At 44.5% G+C, this 25,667-nt stretch overlaps 1 protein-coding gene across 9 annotated transcripts in view; it reads left to right on the forward strand.

The window, feature by feature from the left end:
- The window catches only part of EPN2 (epsin 2), a 141,632-nt gene that overhangs the window by 110,632 nt on the left and 5,333 nt on the right, over nucleotides 1–25,667 (forward strand). For 4 of the 9 annotated variants that reach the window (XM_082260606.1, XM_082260612.1, XM_082260607.1 and 1 more), the window contains one exon: nucleotides 9,970–10,185. The exons of 1 other annotated variant lie outside the window; for it this stretch is intronic. In XM_082260606.1, the coding sequence (XP_082116732.1) occupies nucleotides 9,970–10,185 (216 nt within the window). The remainder of the gene's footprint in view (nucleotides 1–9,969; nucleotides 10,186–25,667) is intronic. 4 more of the 9 variants (XM_082260608.1, XM_082260613.1, XM_082260610.1 and 1 more) reach the window with 3 other exon arrangements.

The raw sequence follows: 25,667 nt of genomic DNA on the forward strand, positions 1-25,667 counted from the left end.
AACACAAGTTTACCAAGCCCCCCCATAGCCCGGGCTTCCCCCGCACCGTGACCAACCCCCCCTCCCCCTGCTAAGCCTGACAGCTCGCCGGAGTGCCAGTCAGCAGCTGCAGGCCGCCGGAGGGATGCCGCCAGAGGGATGGATGGATCTAGGGTGCGGAGGCCGGTACAGGGGGAAATTGGCCTGGCAGGGGGGACATGCTGAGATCCCCTCTAAGCCCCTGCAGCAACTGAAGCCGGCGGGAGCGGCAGAGAAGGGGTGCCGGCTTCTAGAGGTAGCTGTAGGGATTGGGTTTTCGGGGGGAGTCGGATTGGGTGTAGGGGGTGGGGGGGGGATCAATGCTGGAGTGAATAAGGGGGATGAAGGGAAAAAGGAGAGGGGGAGTAGTCTTAGTTGACAAGGAGCGGGCGGATGGTGGAGAGGCTGGGGACAGTGAAGCGGCAGCGTGAGGCGGGCAGTCACATTTTAGGCTAATAATAATGGATTTTAATCCACTGATCAGAGTTATAGAAGTGACCATGAGCTTATAGCAGAGGGAGAAATGAGGTCTGTACAGCGTACGGACCTGGCCAGCTGCAAACAGTGTTGCAGGTCCATACGCCGTATGGACCTGGCAGTAAAAGGGTTAAGGCTGATTTACTAAAGGAGTTGAGAATCTTCATTCAATTTATTGGTTATTCACAAACTTTATCTGAATAAATTAAGTGAAATTTGACTTTCATTATCCATCCACTCATGGTAAGCAAATTAGTGTTTATTTCATATCCCCATGATTAGGTATTTCAAGTGAACACAGGTACAGTTTACCAAGGAGATTCTCAACTCCTTTAGTAAACAAACACTGCTGTGTGGTAAACCTGTCTGATGTGTGCAGTAATAATACCTTTAATAAATAGAAAAATAAAATCCTTTTGTGAATTCAGACTAAGACAGGCCATAGACGGTGCAAATTTCTTTCCTGCAACCGTGGTTTGCAGGAAAGATATTTGCACGATTCCCCCAATAACACACACAGTGCTGATAGGAGAATTCCCTCCTGCCCAACCACTGTCTTCTCCCTTTAGAAGCAGGGGGGAGCCATCCCCGCCGGAAGAAGACAGTGATTATCACTAGCGGCTATAGCAGCCACTTGCGATAATTTCAAGTGAATCCGGCAGGCTGGTTGTACCCAAGTTGATCAACCAACGTAGTACATTCAGCCTTCCCATTAATGATTAGAACAGTGTATGGCCGGCCTTATACATTATAAAGTTTGGATGGACTTTTTTGAAACCATTATGAGATAATTAAGAAATTTAGATGTAAGAAGATTGTCACGTTGGCCTTTATACCTTTCAATTGTGTTTTCAAACTTCTATTTTATTCATTTATTTTGTACCATTTAACTTGAAGCTGAAGTTTAATATTATAGTTTGCCTTTCCTGGTTGCAACCCCCCTCATCAACATACTAATAACATCTTCCATTAAAATCTTTGTTTTCATTACATACCTTATTTTAGACCCAGTGACATTAACAATAGGTCTTTGTGCTTCTCTATGCAGTGCGAGCTGACCATGGCTGGTAGGATAGGCCAGAAGGCTGCTGTACATAGCTTCCTGAGGACATCATAACACCCTGCCTCAGTGCTCCTCCAAGAGCCTTTGGCCCGGATACAAGCAGTGGGCTGGCTCTTGGGAAGAGTTAAGCAAGCCATAGATGATGCAATTTTCTTTTCATGCAATCAGGGGTTGCAAGAAAGAAAATCACTTAACACAGTGTTAATGCGGGGAATCCCTCCTGCAGCACTATTGCGTTCTACCAGCAGGGAGCCTTTTCTTCTGGCAGAACACAATGATCACTGATAGCGGCTATAGCTGCCAGCAGTAACTGCATGCAAAAAATCTGACAGGCTGGATGGACAACCAATCTGCCCATAAATGCATCAAATCTCAGCCGGTCCCTCCTGAATGTGATCCGATCCATCTATGGCCAGCTTCATGTAAATACCAAAAAGCCTTGATGGGTGGAGGTCGGTCTGGAGGAGTGGGTTCCTAGAAAGGCTGAATTTGCATGCAAACGATGCCTTCATGTGATGCTGAGCCTCCATGATTGTAAAAAACTGAAATAAAATGAATGAAAGGGGAAGGCCAGGGACACAGTCACACTGCAGAGGAAAGTGATGCCAGATAACCTCCAGTCAAGAAATGAGGTGTGCTGTATCTGGCTTAAGTTTAGCTTTAAACTGTGTACAATACATGGCAGATTGTGTAGTGTGTAGACAGCTTTGGACTGGTGATACCAATGGCTTAGATGAAGTCTAGCCAACTACTTGCTCATATGGCTAAACAACAAACCGCAAGTTTAGCAGTATCTAAAATAGTCCGACTTGATGGAACTGAGGCACGAAATGCCAAGGATATTCTTGAATGCTTCCATGCTTTTTATAATGACATGACACAAGAGCAGGTATCAACTTTAGATGCAGATATCGTTGAGGATGATGTCCGAGAAGTGATTGCTTCTTTGGCAGCAGGGAAGGCATCTGGCCCCGACAGATTGCCTCTTGAGGTCTATAATAGATATATTGATGTAATAGCTCTGATCCTTGTGCAAATAGACTCCAAGGCATTTCAGGAGGGGGGACTGCCATCGTCAATGTATTCTGCCACAGTTGTACCTATACCAAAGCCCAATAAGGACCCTTTTGACTGTGCCTCATATCACCCAATTTCACTTTTAAACATACAGTACATTACAAAATACTTACAAAGATTCTAGCTAAAAGACTTCATTCCGCTAATTTGAGCATTATCCACCCAGACCAAACTAGCTTTATACCTGGGAAGTCTACCTCCTATTAATATTCGTAGAACACCACTGATTGTCCAACTTAGAGATTACCTGCCTGAATCTAGTGTCCTGGCCTCTTTGGACACATCCAAAGCCTTTGATATAATTGAATGGCCCTTTTTATTAACCGCTTTGCAATCAATTGGCTTTGGTGAAAATTTTAAAAAAATTGGCTATAATATATGCAAACCCCATCTCCCAGCTTCTGGTTAATGGCTTATTATCTATATCCATTCCACTTCATAGGGGTGTCCTTTTTTCACCGCTTTTTTTTGCGGTGGCTATAGAGACCTTGGCTTTGCGATTCTGGCAGTCTCCTCTCGTGAAAGGAATTACATTGGGTGATGGAACTGATGTATTAGGATTGTATACAGATGAACTCATTTTGTATCTACAGGATGCCTGTAAGTGCTGCAATGCAAATCATTGACCTCTTCGGTACATACTCAGGCCTGAGTGGGTCTTTCGCCCCCCCCCCCCCCCCCCCTCCCTGGGTGAGCTTATTAGCTGGCTGTCGCCACATGCTCTTAAGGGGGGCTGGCTGAAGTTGCTGCTGACCAGGCTGCTGACTGGGTTTTCCTGGTGTGCAACGGGGGGGGGGGGGGGGGGGTTGAGCACGGTTCCCTGCCATCCTGGGGGTTGGTGACTAGGGCAGGGATGTCCTCTGGGCTCACTGTGGCAGTTGTTGGGCTGGGGGAGCGGATGGTTTACCATTCACAGGTACGCTCCTCACATGATCAGATCAAGCCAAATACTTAGGCTGCGGCTTTGAGGCCTACTCGTTGGAAACTTTGTGAGGCACCCCTGTGAGGGAGGCTGAGACCACTGCCTCCCGTTTGGGCATCTGCCTTCCCCTCCGCTGCCCCTGGGTGGTCGGCTCCCATGGGGCTCGCTTTCAAGCAGCTGGGCGCCTACAAAAATTGAATCTGCGGTCGAGTCAGGCGCCGCTGTTGGGGGCAGCCCCAGTGCGTTTCGCTGAAGCCCCACGCTCTTACTTTGCCTCTGCTGGGCTGAGGATCCATGCACTTGCAGTTGGACCTCCACAAAAATGTGTGGCCTACTAGGCCATTTGGCCAGCTTGGCGCCTCCCTTTGAAGGGGTGGTGCTGTGGGGGCGCTTCCTTTGTGAATGACAGCCTTGCCGCCATTATTGTGTGGGGTACCTGCCCCTCTTAGCACTGGGGGACCTTTAGGGTACCCTGCCTGCGCTTTCACGCCCTTTTTAAGGGGGCTATTTTCTATTATGCCCTCTATGGAGGGCTCAGAGGACAACCCCTTGTTTTTTGCAGGGTCCAGTAGGTTGTCCATTCATGGATCCTTGGTCGGCGCCCCCTTTGCGAGATCGCAGTGGCGACCTCCCCTGATTATTATGTATTCAGGGTGAGTTTGGTATATAGGGACACTGCTGGGTTTGCGTCCATGCACTCTGAGTGCTCAGATAGTGAGGATGATTCCTCTGCTCCTCTAGCCGTGCATAAAAAGGCGCTGGTGGACACACTGTGTCAGTGCGTGACACTTTGAAAATCGAGGTTACGGCTGATGCTGTGTCTGAGGCGTCGGTCCCTTTTGGTACCCACAGGCCCTCCAAAGCAGCGATGGTGAGTACCATGAAGGGCCAGATATCGTTTTTTGGCGGTCTTTTTCCAATGACCTTTGGCCACACACTCCCTAGTGCGTACCTTTTCTTCAGGGTGTCCGACATTTGGGTCCTTCAGTGCAGGCTCTGTTGCCGCCCTGGAAACTTAATGTGATGCTTTCAGATCTACAGAAGCCTCCTTTTGAAATATTCAGGAGGTTTCCCTGCTTCACTGCGCCAGAAGGTGGCCTTCTTTGGTGGCTTTTACCTCTGCACGCAGGGTGTCGGAACTGGCGGTGTTATCCTGTCATCCACCGTATGGTGATCCACAAGGATAAGGTGGGGCTTTGCCCCTGTCTGTCATTTCTTCTTAAGGTGGTCTCTGACTGTCATTTGAATGAAGACATTGTGTGGTCTCCCCTGTGTCCCAGGACTAAACATCTGAAGGAAATTGCATTGCATGCCTTGGATGGGGTTCAGGCAATTAGGGTGTACCTTACAGCTACGGAGTCTTTTAGGAAGTCAGACTCTCTATTTGTGCTCACAGTTATACCTTTATACGGGTTGTCAGCTTCTTTTGCGACCATTTCCAGATGGATCAGATGGTGGTTCAGGCCTATTGCATCAGGGGTCAGGGTCCTTTCTCTGTCAAGGCACACTCTACTAGGGCGCTTAGTGTCTCCTGGGCTTTCCGATATCCAGCGTCAGTGACGCAGCTTTGCAAGGCGGCCACCTGGTCCTCGGTGCACACTTTTATTGTGAAGTGGATGTGTTGGCATCTGCGGATGCTTCTTTTGGTCTCAAGTTTTGGCAGGGTGCTGTTTAGAGGACCTCGTCCTCTTTGAGGGTGTATTGTTTTTTTTCAGGTGAGCTCTAGTATTTTATGGTTGAGCTCCATGTTACCTGGTTGGATATGGTTAGCCTTGGGAATTTTTTTCTGCTGTTTCCCACCCCTCATGTTTAACACTGCTTTGGGACGTCCCAATGGTTAAGAAGAATCAGGAGCTGTGTCTGTCAATGAACGAAAGAGAAAAGGGGATTTTTGACTTACCGTAAATTCCATTTCTCTGATGTTCATTGACGGACAGAGCACCCACCCCTCTGTGGAGTTGGCTTTCTTCTGACATTGCTTGTAACAAAACTGAGTGCCTACAGCTGAGAGTGGGTGTATACCCCCTGGGACTGCCCATAGGCGTAGTCAAGCTTTTTCCTGCCTAGTGTCCTACTCCTGTAGGGGCCAGTATAACCCAATGGCAAAGAAGAATCAGAAGCTATGTCCGTCAATGAACATCAGAGAAATGTTTTTTACGGTAAGTCAAAAATCCACTTTTTCCACCTTGCATAGGCCTAAAGTGGAAGCTAATATGGCACTTCTGAATAAGTACTATTATTTTTTAGCAGGAGAATTACGACACTTAACTAATTGGCTGTCACCTGTTTCACCTAGGGTGGTGGAGTCACATTTAGCGCATGTCCTTAAATTGAATAATCTGTTAATAACTTTGGAAGTACCAAAGACAGTCCTAGAAAAAGTACGCTTGCTGATTTTGAATTTGGCTAAAGTGGTGTGGAGAGAGTCTAAGCGAGTTGTAGAATTTAAGGACATTGAGGTTACACTCCCTACTTGGCTCAATTCCATGTTTCTTAATTTGCTACATTTCACAGACTACTCTTTTTCGGAACAAAAAGGTTTAAATACCCTAGAGGATAGCTATAATGGCACTTTTCTTTCATCTTTTGTTGAATTATAGCGGAAACTTGACCTACCCCTTACGAACATTTACGAACACCTTCAACTTAGGCACGCATTGCATGCTCAGTTTGGGACTAATGTCTTGAATTTTTCTAATTACCCACTCATAGGCAGTCTATACCTATCTTTAAAATGCCACTGTTAGCAAAAATCAACTGATCATACCAGAATTAGCGGAGGAAGATTGGGAAGAGGCTTGTTCCTCTCAATTACAGGTGTTTCCAGCAATTAATACCAAGCTGACACAACTATACATGATACACCAGTCTTACCTTACTCCGGTGAGATTGCACGCTATGCATTGCCTACCCATGTCTAAAATGTTCGGCCGCCGAACGATCGGCCGATTTTCGGCTTGTTAGTATGATGCTTCCGACAGCCGACAGCGCACTTTCAGCCGAACAGAATCTGTCGTGCAAGCATTAAAATTTTTGTATGCCGACACCAGAACGGCCGATTGTTCGCCAGTCAGTACAGATTTCGGCCGACAGACAGCAGATTTCCAAGACTGAGCATGCTCAGAAAAGAAAAAAAACAAGGAAAGTTAACCATCACATGACATCACTTCTGCAGTCGGCTGTTGTTGGCCGACAAAATTCGTGTGCAGTCTTTTGCACTTTTCAACAGACAAGACAGCCCTCGGACAAAAGACGGCCGATCGTTCGGCCGACGATCGGTACGTGTGTACGGGCTTATCTGTACGAGATGTAATCACACAAAAGCTGATTTTTCACATGTAATTTGGGTATGCCCTGTCATAGCTCGTTACTGAAAAGAGGTGACAGATCTTCTGTCCTCGCTCTTATCGTTACCAGTTCCATGTACTCCTAGAAAATGTCTCTTGGGTATTCTGGATGAAGAACAGTGGCAGAGGTACCATAGAGTCTTACTGAAATGCTGTTTCTGGCTTGGAAAGCCATTGCACTCAAATGGATTCAACCCAACCCTCCATTTGTTCGTATATGGATAAAGATGGTAAATCAAACACTGCCATATAAAAAAAACTTGTATATGAACACAGAGGGTGCCCAACAAAATATAATAAGATTTGGGATGTGTGGTGTGCATCTACCCTTACCGTTTCCACTAATTAAGAAGCCCATCGACTCAGACGTACAGTATAATAACTGTTGGGATTCAGACTTCTCAAAGTTGATATCTAATACCTGGGGAAATAATGGTGACTCATTGTATGCTTTATATCTTATTTTGTGATCCAAGCAAGCTGTATATACATTTTCAAATAACTTGATACATGTCAGTTTAACTGTATTTTATTGCTATGGTGCTCATGTTGAGCATTTTGTTGAAATTGTTACTGTAACGCACATTCGTTAATAAAAAGTGTTAAAAAAACAATGGCTTGGATGAAAAGCCATGTCAATAAATGCACAGTTTCAGGGCACTGAACTGTGGCCCAGCCCATTGGAAACGGCCGACTTTCTTTATCTTATTTTCTGAAGTAGCTGGATCTCCTTTTCTAATGGCTAAAGTTTCTAGAAACTGCGTTCTTTTCTAGATGAGATTCTGAATGAAGTCACAATCTTGTTTATGTTTGCCATAACATAAGGAGACAACATGGCTTCTCGGAGTCTTTAGGGAGCCGTAACATTCAGGCCTCCTCCTCTGCATGTACCTCAATCCATCAGTGGAACTCCAACTCCCATCATGCCTCAGTGCTGCGGTGGAGGCACAGCTGCACACACTGCCTGCGGTTGATTCATCCAGCAGTCATGTTCCATTCTAAATCGAATCACAGATGTTTTGCATTCGGAACATTCCACTGGCAGTCCTGGCGCTGCAAGGATTCCTGGTTTCCTCTCCTCCTTTTGTTTCAATCTGCTTGGAAAGGCAGTGGTGAAATTTGATGTATCCCAGGTGTCAGAGAGCAGAACATCTGCTGGAATAACTGGCATAGGATGTAGAGGAATTTTGGATGTATTGTGGGGGTCAGAGGTCACACATGTGCACAAACCCCTGTAGTCTGCAGACATATGGAGAGGAAGAGGCAACTACCTAAACCCGATCACAGAAAGAAGATGGGGTATTTGTTCCTGTGATGTGCTGCAGCTGTACTGAGGACTAAGGACTATTCATCTGTCCTCATTTCTTGACCTGCTGTATAGCTGTGCTGGGTTTAAACCCAGACCAAGAATATTTTCATATTCTCACCTAAAGTAGAAAGGCTTTTTGGGTAAAGGCCATTCTTACTGCTGAAACCATTCAAAACTGCTTATGAAATTAACATAATTTAAAGTGGTTGTAAAGGCTAAAGGTTTTTTTTTTTTTTTTTAGCTTCATGCATTCTCAGCTCTCCTCCCCTAGTCGCCCCTAAATAATTACCTGAGCCCAATCTCGATCCAGCGCAGTGCCCAAGAGCAAAGCGCTGCTCGCTCTCTCTCCCCCCTCACTGGACATTGCATTGCCATTGCCTCTTGTTGCTTTCAATGAAATGCAGTGAGGAAGGAACGGGGTGGGGCCGGCCACTCGATATGTGTCATTAAAGGCACACAGTGTGGCTTGAGATCGAGCCCGCATAAGTATCCCCATAGCAAGCAGCTTGTTAGAGGGTGTACTTGGAAGGCAGAAGGAGCCAGGAGTGCCAGCAGGGGACCCCAAAAAATGAGGAGTGCAGGTAAGAATAACATATTTGTTATTTTAAAAAAGAGGAAGGACCCCTCTCTGCCCCTTTGAGGCACAAGGCTTCTGATGGGGGTAATGCTAACTCAGGTGTTCCTATACAAAAGGCTCAGTGAACCCCACTTATCTACTTCTCATGATCAGCTAAAGCCAACTGAGTACTGGGTGGGATGTTCCCCCAAAGAAAGACCCCCACTTTAAAGTGGAGGAAGGAACTTGACTGCCACACATTCTTCAGTAGCACCACTCCAACTACAGTGTAGGCCCAAAGACCCACATCCTACAATCCTGAGTGAAAGGTGGCACACAAAAAAGTGAAAGTGACAGACCTGGGGAAAAAAATAAATTAAAGATGCCAATGTACAAGGCAATGGCTAGGCCTTGCAGCCTGGTAGCAAAAATTGATTGCTCCTGTCTCAGCCAAACGCAACTTTTAGGCCCTGATGAAGGGGACAAGGTTTGGCCCCTGAAATACACTGGATTTCGTTTACCATCTTCCAGTTGTTGATATTTGCATAACTCCTTCCAAGAGCCAATCCACTGTTTGCAACAGGGCTAAGGGCTCTTGGGAGAATTACTGAGGCAGGGTGGAACACCATGCCAGCCCCACCTACCAGCCATGATCTGTCTTCATTACATAGAAGAGCACAAAAAAACCTACTAAATACGTCATTGGGTTTAAAATAAAATATGTAATAAAAATGGAAAAGTTTTATTAACCAACGTCATTAGTATTTTAATGGGGGGAGGGGTCAGGCAAAGAAAAGGCAGGGTAAACTTCAGCTTTAAAGTAGTACAATAACCTTATTGGGTATCGGAGTATGGTCCCAGGCCACACCTTCAAAGCCATTTGATGGTTAACAGCATTAAATTTAAATACAAAACAGTGAGTTCAAAAATACCCTTTGATCCTACCAGAATTTGAGAGAGGTCCTAACTTGAGCTGCTGCACAATCAATATGTGCTGAAATATAGAATTCCTACCCTTTACTCATCTTTTTCATAACATGGGTGTAAGGTCTGTAGTCCAGCAGGAGAGAACTCAGGCAGGGCTCACAACACTGCTTGGGATTTGGTCTCCTTCAGTTGCTCTATTTCTATAAAAAAAAAAAAAAAACCTTTGGCATTGGTGACTCTCTGGCTGACTCCATTTTGTCTTCCTCCTTCTAGCAGATTCCATATCTACATTACCGTCCTTACGCAGTGGTACCACCAGTCCAGACCTCTTCGACTCTCAGCCAGTGGCCATGACCACAGGTAAACAGGCCATTGCTCGCAAAACCCCAGAATCCTTCCTAGGACCCAACGCCGCCTTAGTGAACCTCGACACACTGGTGACGACGCCCACGCCGCCTGCCCCTACGTTTAACCCTTTCCTGGCATCAGGTACATCTCAAATGTTTTTTAGCTGTTGGTAATTGACATTTGTGATATTGCTGTGTGAGAGCCAAAGGAAAGAAAGGCATCCTTCTTACCCCTGGCTACCAATTTGAAATCCAGCTCTGTATTATAGGCAGAATCCTGTTCTCTAATTGGTTGCAAAGGATTACTAGGTGTTTGCATTCTGATTTACTAACTTGGAAGTAGTATGCAGAACAGAAATATGTTTATCACAATCAAACTTCCTGGTATATTTTTAAAAAAACATTTGCCCACTGTTCATTAGCAAGCAACTTGCACGTTCACCTTTTTTATGAACATTATTCCTAATGCCATTTTACACCATGAACTCGCAGCAGGTGCAGATGCAGTAGTAAGTAATGTGAATTAGGGTGGAAAATGGAGAGCAAGCGAGAGTCAGCATGGCAGGTCCTCAATAGGGGCCAATGGTAAATTGCTTGTAATATCAGTGTTTACCATCCAGAAAATGAACAATGTCAAAAAGCAGAAGGTAACATCAGCTGTAATAAAGGCTGTATTATAGATAATGACCAGTCAAATCTGTACCATGCCTTCTACCCTAGCCTAAACCTTACCATGCCTTCTACCCTAACCTAATCCTTACTATGCCTTCCACCCTAGCCTAATCCATACCATACCTACCACTCTAGCTTATTCCTTACCATATCTTCCACCCCAGTTTAATCCAAATCATACTTTCTACCCTAGCCGAATCCTTACCATACTTAACATGCTAGCCTAAAACTTGTCATACCTTCCATCCTAGCCTAAAACGTATCATACCTTCTACCCTAACCTAATCCTTATTATACCTTCCACCCTACCCTAATCCAACAATACCTTCTGCTCCATCTTAATCTCAATCATACTCTCAATTTCTGCCTATTCCTACTCATACATTCTGCCATTATCTGTTCTTAACCACTTTAATACAGGACACTTCCCTCCCTTCCTGCCCAGGACAATTTTCCCCTTTTAGCGCTGTTGCATTTTGAATGACAATTGCGCGGTCATGCAACACTGTACCTACACCAAATTTATGTCATTTTCCCCCCACAAATAGAGCTTTCTTTTGGTGGTATTTGATCACCTGTGGGTTTTTTCCTTTTTGCTAAACAAATAAAAAAAGACCGAAAAAGTTTGAAAAAAAAAAAAAAAGTTTTTTTGTTTATGTTATACAATTTTGTAAATAAATAAGTTTTTTCCTGCACTGATGAGACTGCATTGACAGGCACTGATGAGGAGGCACTGATGGGGTGGCACTGATAGGCGGCACTGATAGGTGGCACTGATATGCGGCACTGATAGGCACTGATGTGTGGCACTGATAGGTAGCACTGATATGCAGCATTGGTGGGCACTACTAGGCGGCACTGCTGGGCACTGATAGGTGGCATTGATGGACACTGATAGGTGGCACTGATGTGTGGGTAGGTGTGTACCGCGCTCAGGAAAAATTATTTAAATATTTGTTAACTAAATTAGTGGTGAACTTAAATGCTGCTGTTCAAAATGGTAGTGACCAAATCTGTTAAAGTGCAGTGCAAATACAGCGCAAAGATAAGTGAAATAACTAATAACAATATTTTAAATTTTCTAGAATGCAGCTGTTCATAAATAGTGGTATCCAAAATTCATAAATATGAGAAAAATATATATCACAGCGCAAACAATAATAAAGTGATTACGTTCTACTTAAAAGACTCATAAAGTGCACCGTGCAATTGTGTGCAAAAATTGGGGTGTAGAAACCATATAGACATATACTATATAAATATAATTAAAATGTATAAATATAAAGTGCCAGTCCAGATGTAATAGTTGTTTAAGATCTCAGTAGATGATAAGATGTACACAGTCCCAAAAGATGTCTCACAAAGGTGCTGGAGTGCCAGGAAGAAAGTGCACAAAACATGCAATCTTTTGTGGTGCAGTGAGCCAGTGCCGGACCTCCCCCTTTGGGTGTTCACTTACCGGACAATGGTGACCCCTATGCTGTATAGCAATAGAGATCGACAAGGCTTATGTCCTAGTAAGGAACCGGCTATTAACTCCTCCAAGGCGAAAGTATCTCCACAGATGTAAATACCCCGATACATGTATTGGAGAAAAGGATGCTCATATAGTGTAAATCCGATAAAAGGTTGTTTATTGTGCAAAATAATGAAAATACACTCACATTTCGTTGCTTAGTAAAAGGCATATAGGTTAAAAATCTCGTCCTTCCTGGTAGCAGGTGCCGCTAGAACGCCCCGTGGTTTCGGCGTGCGTTCCACCGCACCGGAAGTGACGTATCGCTAGGACGTAGACCGGAAGTGCGTCGACGCGTTTCGCCCTCCTCTTCCGGGTGTTTTCACAGACGTATTTACGAAATACGTCTGTGAAAACGCCCGGAAGAGGAGGGCGAAACGCGTCGACGCACTTCCGGTCTACGTCCTAGCGATACGTCACTTCCGGTGCGGTGGAACGCACGCCGAAACCACGGGGCGTTCTAGCGGCACCTGCTACCAGGAAGGACGAGATTTTTAACCTATATGCCTTTTACTAAGCAACGAAATGTGAGTGTATTTTCATTATTTTGCACAATAAACAACCTTTTATCGGATTTACACTATATGAGCATCCTTTTCTCCAATACATGTATCGGGGTATTTACATCTGTGGAGATACTTTCGCCTTGGAGGAGTTAATAGCCGGTTCCTTACTAGGACATAAGCCTTGTCGATCTCTATTGCTATACAGCATAGGGGTCACCATTGTCCGGTAAGTGAACACCCAAAGGGGGAGGTCCGGCACTGGCTCACTGCACCACAAAAGATTGCATGTTTTGTGCACTTTCTTCCTGGCACTCCAGCACCTTTGTGAGACATCTTTTGGGACTGTGTACATCTTATCATCTACTGAGATCTTAAACAACTATTACATCTGGACTGGCACTTTATATTTATACATTTTAATTATATTTATATAGTATATGTCTATATGGTTTCTACACCCCAATTTTTGCACACAATTGCACGGTGCACTTTATGAGTCTTTTAAGTAGAACGTAATCACTTTATTATTGTTTGCGCTGTGATATATATTTTTCTCATATTTATGAATTTTGGATACCACTATTTATGAACAGCTGCATTCTAGAAAATTTAAAATATTGTTATTAGTTATTTCACTTATCTTTGCGCTGTATTTGCACTGCACTTTAACAGGTGGCACTGATGGGCACTGATAGGTGGCACTGACGGGCACTAATGGGCACTGATAGGCGGCACTGGTGGGCACTGACGGGCGGCACTGATGGGCACTGATAGCCAGCACTGGTGGGCAATAATGGGCACTGGTGGGCGACACTAAAGGATGGCAATGATAGGCACTTGTGGGCAGCACTGATAGGGAGGACACTGGTGGGCAGCACTGACGGGGAGGGCAAGGCCTGAGCCCTGATTGCCATCCCTGGTGGCCATAGTGGGCATCCCTGGGGTCATGGTGGGCATCCCTGGGGTCATAGTGGGCATCCCTGGGGTCATAGTGGGCATCCCTGGTGGATCTAGTGGCATCCCCCCCCCGAGGGTCTGCACTGGTAATCAATGATCTGATTACCAGTGCCGACCCCCCCCCCCCCCTGTCAGGGGAGCCGCCGATCGGCGCTCCTTTACTCGTGCCTGTCACAGTAACTGCCACGAACTAAGGAAAGCCGATCAACGGCTGTTCCTGTTTTACTATGTGACCAGCCGTGATTGGACACGGCTGATCACATGGTAAAGAGCTACGTCAGTAGTCTCTTTACCGAGATCGGAGATGCAGGGGGCGCCCAGAGCTGTGTTATCCTGCCGCCGTCATATGACGTCCGGTCAGGATAACACAACCACATTCCCGCGGTCATTTTGTTATAGGGCGGGCGGGAAGTGGTTAAAGTGGTAGTAAAGACAGTATTTTTATTTTTACATACAACCTAGAGGCCTGTAGTTAAAAATAAAAATACTGCCTTTACTACCACTTTAAGAACAGAATATGGCAGAATGTACGAGTAGGATTAGGCAGAAACAAAGTGTATGATTGGGATTAAGATGGAGCAGAAGGTATTGTTAGGATAGGTCGGCGAGGTCATTGGTGCATGCACTCTGAAGGAACGGCATACCCGTGCTGTTCTTTCAGAGCCCTGTGCCTCGGCCGTGACATCATCGTGGCTCGGCCATACTAGGCGAAGATGGAAGCCTCTGCAGTGGTGACAGCGCACCGATGGAGTGCCTAATTTCAAGGTATGTCTCTCATACGGTTCTAGTATGTGATGCATACTAGCACATTTTGCCTTTACCTCGAAGGATTTTTTTTTTTTATTATTATAATAAAAGCCTTTACTGCTGCTTTAACTGTATTTTCACATTTAACCAAACCTTCTGCCTTAGCCTTATTCTACCATATTGTCTGCTCTAGCCAATTCAAAACTATACTCCCTGGTCTCCTATATGAAGACTATATTCTCTGCCCTAGCCTTATCTTAACCATACCCTCTGCCCTAGCCAAATTCTAACTATACCCTCTGTTCTAACCGAAACTTTAACTTCTCTCCTTGCATAATTCCAATCATATCCTGTAATGTAGTCCAAATTTAACCTTACCCTTAACTTTCACAAAGTTACCATACCTTGTGAACTAGCATGAATCTCTCTGCCCTAGCCTTAACCTATCCATACTCTCTGTTCTACCCTAAACCTCACCGTTTGCTCTGCTAAAGCCTAAACCTAACCCGACCTTCTTCTCAGTGTAATCTTAAACATACCCCTCTGCCTAACCCATAACAGTTCTCTAGATGAGAAGATGCAGCCATGTGCAGTTAGCAGATATAGTTTTCAGTGCAGGACAGGAATGTGAACACTGCTTAGGAGGAGTACCATGTCCAATTGACCCGCTGATGTTCTGGTCTGGGAATGTTCAATTCCCTAACTGCCAGCAGCTGGTGGAAGCAGGAATTTCTAAAATGCTTAGCAACTTATAGCAGGTGGAATTTTATACAACCCAAAGACCATTTATTGAAGATTGATCAACATGGTCAGATTTAGAATGAGTACAGTGAACAGAGCAGCATGCAGACCAAGGGAAAATTAACAGGGATCAACAATGAGCATCAGACAGCTGTAGCTGGTTGAAAAACCTTTTAAAATTAGAAGCCATCACTGGGGTAGCAAGCCAAGCCCCCTAGGTAAACCATCGCCACTTTTGGCAAGCAGTTGTCAAAAGAGTTTGGTTCGATGTGTTGGTGGATAAAGCCTAAAGTAGTGTTAAACCCTCAGCATTTTTTGTTTAACACATTGAGCACCATGAAATAAACATTATCCTTGAAACCTGCAGTTTTCAACATTCAGTGCTGTTGGCTTCTGCACTCTCAGTGCTACAACTCTAGTCCCTGAATGCATGAGTGGCTCCATATGATGCTGCAAGAGAAAGGAGCCACCCTGAAACAGGAAACCTGGGGCAGTGCCATGGCACAAACTTAACATGAATATAGGCAAGGATAAAAGGGTACAAAACCTGCAAACTCAGTAAGTGATTCAATTAGATGCTGAAAGTACTTAACACTGAGTGTGTAATGATAATTTAACCACTTCTGGACCAGAAGGTTTTCCCCCTTAATAACCAGGCCTTTTTTTGCGATTGGGCACTGCATTACTTTAACTGAGAATTGCGCGGTCGTGCGACGCTGTAGCAAAAAAAAAATGTATGTTTCTTTTTTTCCCCACAAATAGAGCTTTCTTTTGGTGGTATTTGATCATCTCTGTGATTTTTTATTTTTTTTGCGCTATAAAAAAAAAAGACCAACAATCCTGAAAAAAAAACAATATTTCTTACTTTCTGCTATATGCCATTCCCAATAAAAATAAAAAAAAAAAAAGTAAAAATTAAAATTTTTCATAATTTTAGACCAATATGTATTACATATTTTTGGTAAAAAAAATCCTAATAAGAGTATATTGATTGGTTTGGGCAAAAGTTATCAACACACACATACTAGGGGAAAGATTTATGTCATTTTTATTTTATTTATTTATTTTTTTACTAGTAATGGCGGCGATCAGCGATTTTTAGCTGTTAGCTGGACTGCGACATCGCAGCGGACAGATAGGACACTTGACATTTTTGACACTTTTGGGGGGACCAGTGACATTAATACAGTAATTAGTGCTAAAAATATGCACTGTGGGGTAGTGCTGCGCTACCTCTTGCGTGATAAGTGGTGTATCTGATCAGAAATAACCGCGAAAAATAATTATCTCTATAGGTCAGAATGGCAATATATAGACAAATAAAATAGGGACAATCTCATAAATAAATATGCTGGTAAACAAGGTATAAAACTTAGATGTTAATAAATAATCAATAAATATGGCAGTGCAAAGATAAAGTGCTATGGGTAGTGCAAAAACTGGTTGGCCAAAAAGTGTGTAGTGCTATGATTGCCCAAAGTGCCTAGTGCAAACGGATGGAACGCTGGTACGAGGTACAAATTATATAATACAAATATAAGTGCTGGTAAGTACGTGTATAAAGTGACAGTGCTGATACTTATAAATTAGCAAAAAAATTAATTAATCTTAACTGAAGAAAAAGTCCATAAGTACACATATTTCAGAGGTATTAATCCTAAATACGCCTTGTTACAATAAAGGCAGTGATGGTAAATAGATAAGTTCAAATAAAGTGCATAGTGTAGGGATCTTGGGAATGAAGAAAGCAAAACGCAGGTCTCTTCACTTGTGATTTTGTGTGATAACGGTGCTTTGTGTTACAACAAATGCTGGGTGCTGGTGGCAATAAATAAATCCGAGGTATATGTGTAGATGGGCGTTATCAGGTACCTCCAGGAAGAAAGTGCAGGTAATGGACCGTGAGGGGGCCTCCTAACGGTGTGGATGGCCTCTCACCTGTCACTTTCTTGTATAAAGCCTATAGGTAGATATGGCTGCAGGGTTGCAGGGATGGGTCCGTCTCCTGGTTCCCGGTACTGTTGTATACCTTGTTTACCTGCATATTTATTTATGAGATTGTCCCTATTTTATTTGTCTATATATTGCCTTTCTGACCTATAGAGATAATTATTTTTTGCGGTTATTTTTGATCAGATACACCACTTATCACGCAAGAGGTAGCGCAGCACTACACCACCACACATCCAATCTGCTTATAGTTTAAGGATAAACTATCAGTGCTAGCTGCAACCTCCCTCTTTCTATTCTTCCATCCTTAACATCCTTTTTCCATAATAGCAAGAGAGCCTCCTTTGTTTACAGTAAAAATATTCTCTGTAAGTGCCCGTTCACACTATGTCGGATCCGACTAGGGGGCGACCTGTGAAGTCACGTGCAGAGCGACTTAGGCGCGACTTGCATGGACTTCATAAAATGAATGTCTATGCAAGTCGCTCCAGGTCGCCCCGAAGTAGTACAGGACCCTTATTATTAGAACCGTTCCTGTACTATACTATGGACCGCGACGGTGCACGACTTGTCAGGCTGACCAAGTCGCCTGACAAGTCGTACTAGTGTGAATGGAGACTTACTGTACTAATGACACTGGCAGGGAAGGGGTTAACACCAGAAGCGATCAAAGGGTTAAATGTGTCCCCAGGGAGTGTTATGGAAATTATGGAATGAACACAGGGACCTGTGTTCCTAAATAAGAGGAACACAGGAGCCCTGTGTTCATTGCTGAAAGAACATCCAGACCGCTGGGGGGGGGGGGGGGGCAGACGGGGCCAAGCTGCGGCTCCATGTCTGAGTGGACCCACAAAGCAGCAGCTGGGCTCGGGTACCCCCAAAGTAAGCTGCTTGCTGTGGGGGCACTCGGCAGGAGGGAGGGGCCAGGAGTGCCGATGGAGACCTAAGAAGCGGAGGATCTAGGCAAAACCACTACACAGAGCAGGTAAGTATAACATGTTTGTTATTTTAAATAATAAAAGACAAGACTTTACTATCACTTTAAGTTAAGTACTGGTTAAGGCTCCATGCACACTAGCTTAAAAAATTCTGCTCCCAGGGGAAAGTGTAGTCATCTTCTATCCAGTATTGGAAAAGTGACAGGTTCTCCTGATAGGGGATATTCCTACGAAAAGCACAGATGCTCATCTTTCCCACATTGCCCCCAGTACCTTCTGGTATTGAGACACATGGGACCCTCCTTTATCCCAGGATGAAATGTGTTTGGGCTTAATCCGAACACAAAGAGATGGGGATAAGGTCCTCAACCCTCACGACAAGAAACCTAGCCAGGGACTAGACCTATGGCACCAAAGGACAAACATGGTGACTGGGAAGTGGGGTGAAGGTAAGTATCAATAGGTTGGGGGTAGTTGCACCATAACAATAGAATTTGTCACTTTGCCCATCCAGATTCTCTTTCATTTTTGCATCCTCATATAACAGCAGAGCTGCTGGATCACAGGCCTAAGGGTTACTTTACAAAACTTTTGACCCGTAAAGAGTTCCTATATGCAAATCCCAGCTCTGGGATGTCCTAAAACTCATAATCCTCCCTGGCCCCCCAGACCTCCAATCAAGTTTCCTCCTGCAGGGTTTTACATACAAAGTAGGCTTCCCTGCTCTTTAGTTTCACAAAGACTTTCTAATTGTCTGTGGCACCAGGCCAGGGCCTCTTAATTCCAGAGAAAGTTCCTTTCCTGTGTTTTTCCTGTCTGCCTGAAAATCGGAAATGACCTGTTTACTTTGGGGATTCCTGAAATACCTTGTAGCTCTCTTCCCCCCCCCCTTTTACAAAGAAATATAATAAGGCCTCTCACAATACAGACAGAGCTGCAGGACCTTCCCAGCACTTCCTTTTACCATTGCATTCATTCACTTACAGATCAGACCTGATCCTTCTACGACCCCCTGTGCCCTTTCTGGCTCATCCTACTTATTAGGACAGCATAAATCCCCTGGGCAAGTTTTTCAGGCGTCTTTGCGATTTGCAAAAAATGTTTTATCGCAATGACATCTGATGTGACTCGTATGATTTTATAGTGAATGATCATTGCTGGTTTGTAAAAAACTTTATTTAAACCTTTAAAATAACAATACGTCAAGTAGTACCACAGATTCAGTATTACACATTAGAGCAACACACACACACAGATAATTAACCACTTGCTGACCCTGCCTTTTTCTGAAATTTGTTGTTTACAAGTAAAAATCTGTATTTTTTGCTAGAAAATTACTTAGAACCCCCAAACATTATATATTTATATATATATATATATATATATATATATATATATATATATATATATATTTTAGTAGAGCCCTAGAGAATAAAATGACGGTCAATGCAATATTATTTTGTCACACTGTACTTGCGCAGCGATCTTTCAAACGTAATTTTTTACAATTTATTAGATTAAAAAAATAAAACAGTGAAGTTAGCCCAATTGTTTGTATAATGTGAAAGATGAGGTTACACTGAGTGAATACCTAACCTAACATGTGAAGCTTTAAAATTGCGCACACTTGTAGAATGGCGGCAATTTACGGTACCTAAAATTCTCAATAGGCGACGTTTAAACATTTTTTTCAGGTTACCTGTTTAGAGTTACAGAGGAGGTCTAGCACCAGAATTATTGCTCTGGCTCTTTCGATCCCGGGGGTATATCTCATGTGTGGTTGGAATAATAGGTGCTGTCAGGACAGTGAAGACTTGTAGGGCTGGGTGTAAACAAACAGCAGATATGCAGCCATTTGATTGAGGTAAGTATGCATCTGTGGTGGGCGAGGGTGGTTTATATTAGGCCAGGGGAGGGGAAAAGGATATGTGCACTTTGTTTTAACTGGTTACCGACCACCCACCGTCAAAATACGTCGGCGCTAATTACCGGGGTTATGGCAGCAGATAGCTGCCAAAAACCTGGTATTTTTTAAACGGCGGGCGGTCCTCTTTCAGATAAGGGTGGTCCCAGCAGCGGATTCGCTGCGGGATCACTCTTACAGTGCGGCAGAAGAGGTGCCCCCCCCCTCCCACCGCGTCCCGGTCGTTTTCCCTGCTTAACGGACCCGCCAGCAGCGAGGAAAACGATCCGGTGCCCGCTCCTCACAGACAGGAAGTCGAGTGAGGGCAAGATGGCCCCCACTCGACTCTATGGTCTTGGAGGACTGGAACGATATCAAACGTCGTTGCCTAGCAACCAGTTTAAAGGGCCGTTTTTTTTTCAGCAATTTTTTTCTCACAATAAAGAGGTCCTGTCATGCCTATTTCTATTACAAGGGATGTTTTTGTCGCCATTCAACGAGCGTGCGCAAGTTGACATATTGGATACCTATTTACTCGGCGTAACATTATCTTTCACATTATAGAAAACAATTGGGCTAACTTTACTGTTTTCTTATTTTTTAATTAAAAAAAGTGAATTTTTTCCCAAAAAATTGCGTTTGGAAGACTGCTGCGCAAATACAGTGTGATAAAAAATATTGCAACGATCTCCATTTTATTGTCTAGGGTCTCTGCTAAAAAAAAAAATATATATAATGTTTGGCGGTTCTAAGTAGTTTTCTAGCAAAAAAAAAAAATTATTTTAGCTTGCAACAACACAAGTGTCAGAAATAGGCCCGGTCCTTAAAGTGGTTAAAGTGAACTTATTATCCTTTAGAAATATTTTAGGTCACTTCAGGTTACCTTTTAATGTAAACAGTTTAATCAAAGTGTGCTAATGTATTACAAGCTACGTATACTTTGCATTTATTTATGTACGCAGTGGCAGCCTGTATGATCTTCTCATTTCACTGCCCACTGAAAACAATAGAATCTGTGTACAGGTAGTCTTACTTGGTAGCCATAATAAAACAAACCTCAGTGCTGCACTAAATAATATCATATAAAACAATCAAATAAATGATAACAACTGTTAGAACCTCAATTGTGGCAAGTGTGCTATACTAGAGGTAACATGTGAATTAATAATACTTGTGATATAATCAAATACTTCTTTAAAAAAAAAAAAAAAAAGAAGGAACAAAGTCCACAACTATTCAAATTTTATGTAAATATATTGTGATTATCCTCCCCACCACGGACATCCATGTATAGGATGCTCACTCTTCCTTCTCCTTTCGTGCAGTTAAATGAACACATCCATGTGTCACCACGATGAGTGCCCCCCCCCCCCTTATAGTTGGGTTCTCACCTCAAATGCTGTGACCTCACACCTAAGCTCGGTCTAAGAATGCCTTTTTACCTCTCCCGGCCTGGGGATGATTATCCGTTTAGCCCCAATACGTATTGCTTGTCTCCTCACTCCAATCCTTCACAGTATGGTTGCAATGTCACATATGGAGAAAGAATTCAATAGTGCTTATACTCTTAAAAGCATATCTTTATTAAAAACAATAGTGTGGGTACTCACATTTTTCTGGTGCTTCCAGCGCACCAGACTAAACATGCAAAATATTCTCCAATAGAGGTTTCATTCCTGCCTGCAAGCCGTCAGTCCACACTCCTGAAAGCTGGTTCTACCTAGCCGATGGGAGCAGTCACTGTCCTTGCCCCTCCCCTACACCTATTGACATAGGGTCATGTGTCTTCATCAGGGAAAAAATTCCATTGACCAATTGAATTTTCCCCTGATGAAGACACATGACCCAGTGTCAATACGCGTAACGGAGGGGCAAGGACAGTGACTGCTCCCGCCGGCTAGGTAGAACCAGCTTCCAGGAATGTGGACTGACAGCTTGCAGACACGAATTAAACTGCTGTTGGAGGATATTTTGCATGTTTAGTCTGGTGCGCTGGAAGCACCAGCAAAATGTGAATACCCACACAATTTTTTTTTAATAAAGATATGCTTTTTTAAGGGTATAAGCACTATTGAATTCTTTCTTCATATGTGACATTGCATCAGTACTGTGGAGGAGTGGAGTGAGGAGACAAACAATGCATATTGGGGCTAACCGGATACTCATCCCCAGGCTGGGGAGAGGTAAAAAGGCATTCTTAGACCGAGCTTAGGTGTGAGGTCACAGCATTTGAGGTGAGAACCCAACTATAAGGGGGGGGAGCACTCATCATGGTGGCACATGGATGTGTTCATTTAACTGCACGAAAGGAGAAGGAAGAGTGAGCACCCTGTACATGGATGTCGGTGGTGGGGAGGATAATCACAATATATTTACATAAAATTTGAATAGTTGTGGACTTTGTTCCTTCTTTTTTTTTTTTTTTTAAAGAAGTATTTGATTATATCACAAGTATTATTAATTCACATGTTACCTCTAGTATAGCACACTTGCCACAATTGAGGTGCTAACAGATGTTATCATTTATTTATACAGTATATTTCTTTGATTGTTTTATATGATATTATTTAGCGTAGCACTAAGGTTTGTTTTATTATGGCACTATACACTTCAGAATGAGATGGTGATCAGTGCTTGCAGCTGGCTTGATTAAAGTAGTATTGGTCATAGTAGCTCACAGGAACCTTTGATATTTGCATGCTTGGTAGCCAGATGTCATGTAATTGAGACTGGGAGTTGGGGAAAAGCATTTGAGATCTCTCAATATAATAAGACTTTTGTAAGATCTTACCGTAAAATATTTTTCTCTAATGTCCATCGACAGACGCAGCCTCATCTTCATGTGGGGTTATGCTGCCACCTGCAGGAGTAGCCTAGGCAGTACATTAGTACAAGGCTTTTAACATATACTGTACACGCCCACGGGGCTGTCCCTCCAGGCATAACCCCAACTGCCACAACCCAGCACATCAGTTTAGTTGCAAGCAGTAAAGACAAAAGAATTATCCCCAATCAGAGGGTCGGGTGCTGCGTCTGTCGATGGACATCAGAGAAAAAGATTTTACGGTAAGATCTTACAAAAATCTTATTTTCTCTATTGTCCATCGACAGACACAGCCTCATCTTCATGAGCTGAATGGGACGTCCCAAAGCAGTACAGGCATGAGGGGTGGGAAAAACGCAACCAGACAGTAACGTCAACTCCAAGAGGCTAAACCTAGCCAACCGGGCAACATGGAGTTGAACCAAACAGGAGCTCTCCCAGGCAAAAGACCCCTAAGAGAATAATAAAAAAAAAACATTCTCTTATGAAACAGCAGCCTGCAAAACCTTGCGGCCAAAGGAGGCATCCGAAGAGGCCAACAAATCCACCTTGTAAAATAAGGAAGGCAACACAATGTCTTCATTCAGGTGAATATCCGACACCACCTTAGGAAGAAAAGACAAATTAGGTCGGAGGACCACTTTATCCCTGTGGACCATCAAATAAGGTGAACGGCAGGACTCAAAGACTCTGCAAGAAGAAGTGATAGCCACTAGGAAGGCAACCTTCTGTGACAAAGAAAGCAGAGAAATCTCTCTAATATTCTCAAAGGGAGGCTTTTGAAGAAACAAAACTGAATTAAGATCCCACGGCGGTAACTGGGATCTCCACAGAGGAGCCAGATGATGCACCCCCTGAATGAAAGTGCGATCATACTATTAGTAGCCAACAGACGTTGGAAGTAAATAGCCAAGGCCGACACCTGGCCCTTAATAGTGCCCAGCGCCAAGCGTTGCGCAACCCCTTTTTGTAAAAAAAGGCCAAAACCCTAGATTTAGAGAACAAGCGAGGGTGCAGCTGCAGCGGTTCACACCATGAAATGTATGATTTCCACCTACGATGATAGATCTTCCTAGATGTCGACTTCCTGGACTTCAAAAGGGTAGGAATCACCAAATCAGAGAGACCTCTATCCCTCAACACCTTGCTTTCAACAGCCAAGCCGTTAAGGCCAGTGACCATAAAGCAGGATGGAAGTTCAGTCCTTGAGATAGAAGGTCTTCCCGCATGGAGGATCCACGGCCATTTTTACCAGTTCTGCGTACCAAGATCGCCGAGGCCAGTCTGGTGCCACCAGAATGACCGGAATGCCTTTCATCGCCACCCTGCAAAGAAACCTCGGCAGGAGAACGAGCGGAGTGAAGGCATATATCAGGCGATACTGACTCCAAGGAGCCACCAGAGCATCTGTGGCATCAGCCAGAGGATCCCGAGACCTGGCCACAAACCTCTGAATTTTCCTGTTGAGGCGAGACGCAAACAGGTCTACCTCCGGAGTCCCCCACCGGGCACACAGGAGATGAAATACCTCCAGATGCAGGGACCACTCCCCCTAATCCAACACCTGACGACTAAGGTAATCCACCTGCTAATACTCCACAACTGGGATGTGGACTGCGGAAAGAGCCAGAACATTGTGTTCCGCCCACACTAGAATCTCGGCCACCTCCTTGTCCGCAAGGACACTTCTGGTGCCCCCTTGATGACTGATGTAAGCCACGGCCGTGGCATTGTCTGACTGGACCTGAACCCGAGAGCCGCGTAACCAACTCATCCAGGGAAGCAGGCAGGGCTTGATCGCTCTCAGCTCCCGAATATTGATCAGCAAGGAAGATCTTCCGTTGCCCAAGTCCCCTGGGCACAGAACTTCCCCAGTACTCCACCCCAGCCTGACAGGCTGGCGTCTGTGGTGACCACTGTCCAAAACACCGTCAGGAAGGACTTGCCTTGGCACAGGGAAAATGACTGCCCCATACAAGTCTATGGGGGGGAAAAAAATCACATTGCCCACACTTAAGATGGCGGCGCCCACGGCAAACCATGCGGCTAGGGACCGACACATGAAGGCCTCAGGAACCACAACAGGGAGCAGCAAGCCCAAGGTACCATGTCACCTCCCCCCCCCCGACACACAGCCATCGCAGGGACAGGGAAGGGGGGATGGAAGGACACACAGACCGGTCACCGGGCAGGCCAGGGGGGATCTTTTCAGAGGCACAAATCCCATTATCCCCAGGAGAGGGCCCACATCCCCCCAGGGGCGAAGGGGGTACATTTACTCACCATACCATGGACCGGGTGGGCTCCTCTCCGGGCAGACTGCCTCCCACCCAAAGTAGGGGTGCTGCCAGCCAAAGGGTACGCTGCGACTCCGCGTCCCGGCAAGGCATCCGCTCGCAGGCTCCGGAAAAGGGGGACTGTCATGGCTAGGCCTAGGTTGGAACTATACCTGCTCACGCTCGTAGGCCAGACCATAAGGATCTAGAATATCTAGTACGAAGCCCCAGCCGGCATTGTTGCTTTTAGATCAACAGGAAAATACTTCCCTGAACACTAGCTGGCAAGTAAAGAGAAATAAAAGGAAAATATTCTCAAAAGAAATAAAATCTGAGACCGGAGTCCCAGCAGGAAACCTATGTCCTACTCTTCTCTAGGCAGAAACAAACTGATGTGCTGGGCTGTGGCAGTGGGGGTTATGCCTGGAGGGACAGCCCCATGGGCATGTATATGTTAAAAGCTTTGTACTAACGTACTGCCTAGACTACTCCTGCAGGTGGCAGCATTACCCACTCAGCTCATGAAGATGGGGCTGCGTCTATCGATGAACGATAGAGAAAAGAAGATTTGACTGATTTTATCATTGGTTACCC

The sequence above is a fragment of the Pelophylax lessonae genome (genome assembly GCF_965119305.1).
Source record: "Pelophylax lessonae genome assembly, chromosome: 6".
Lineage (NCBI taxonomy): Eukaryota > Metazoa > Chordata > Amphibia > Anura > Ranidae > Pelophylax > Pelophylax lessonae.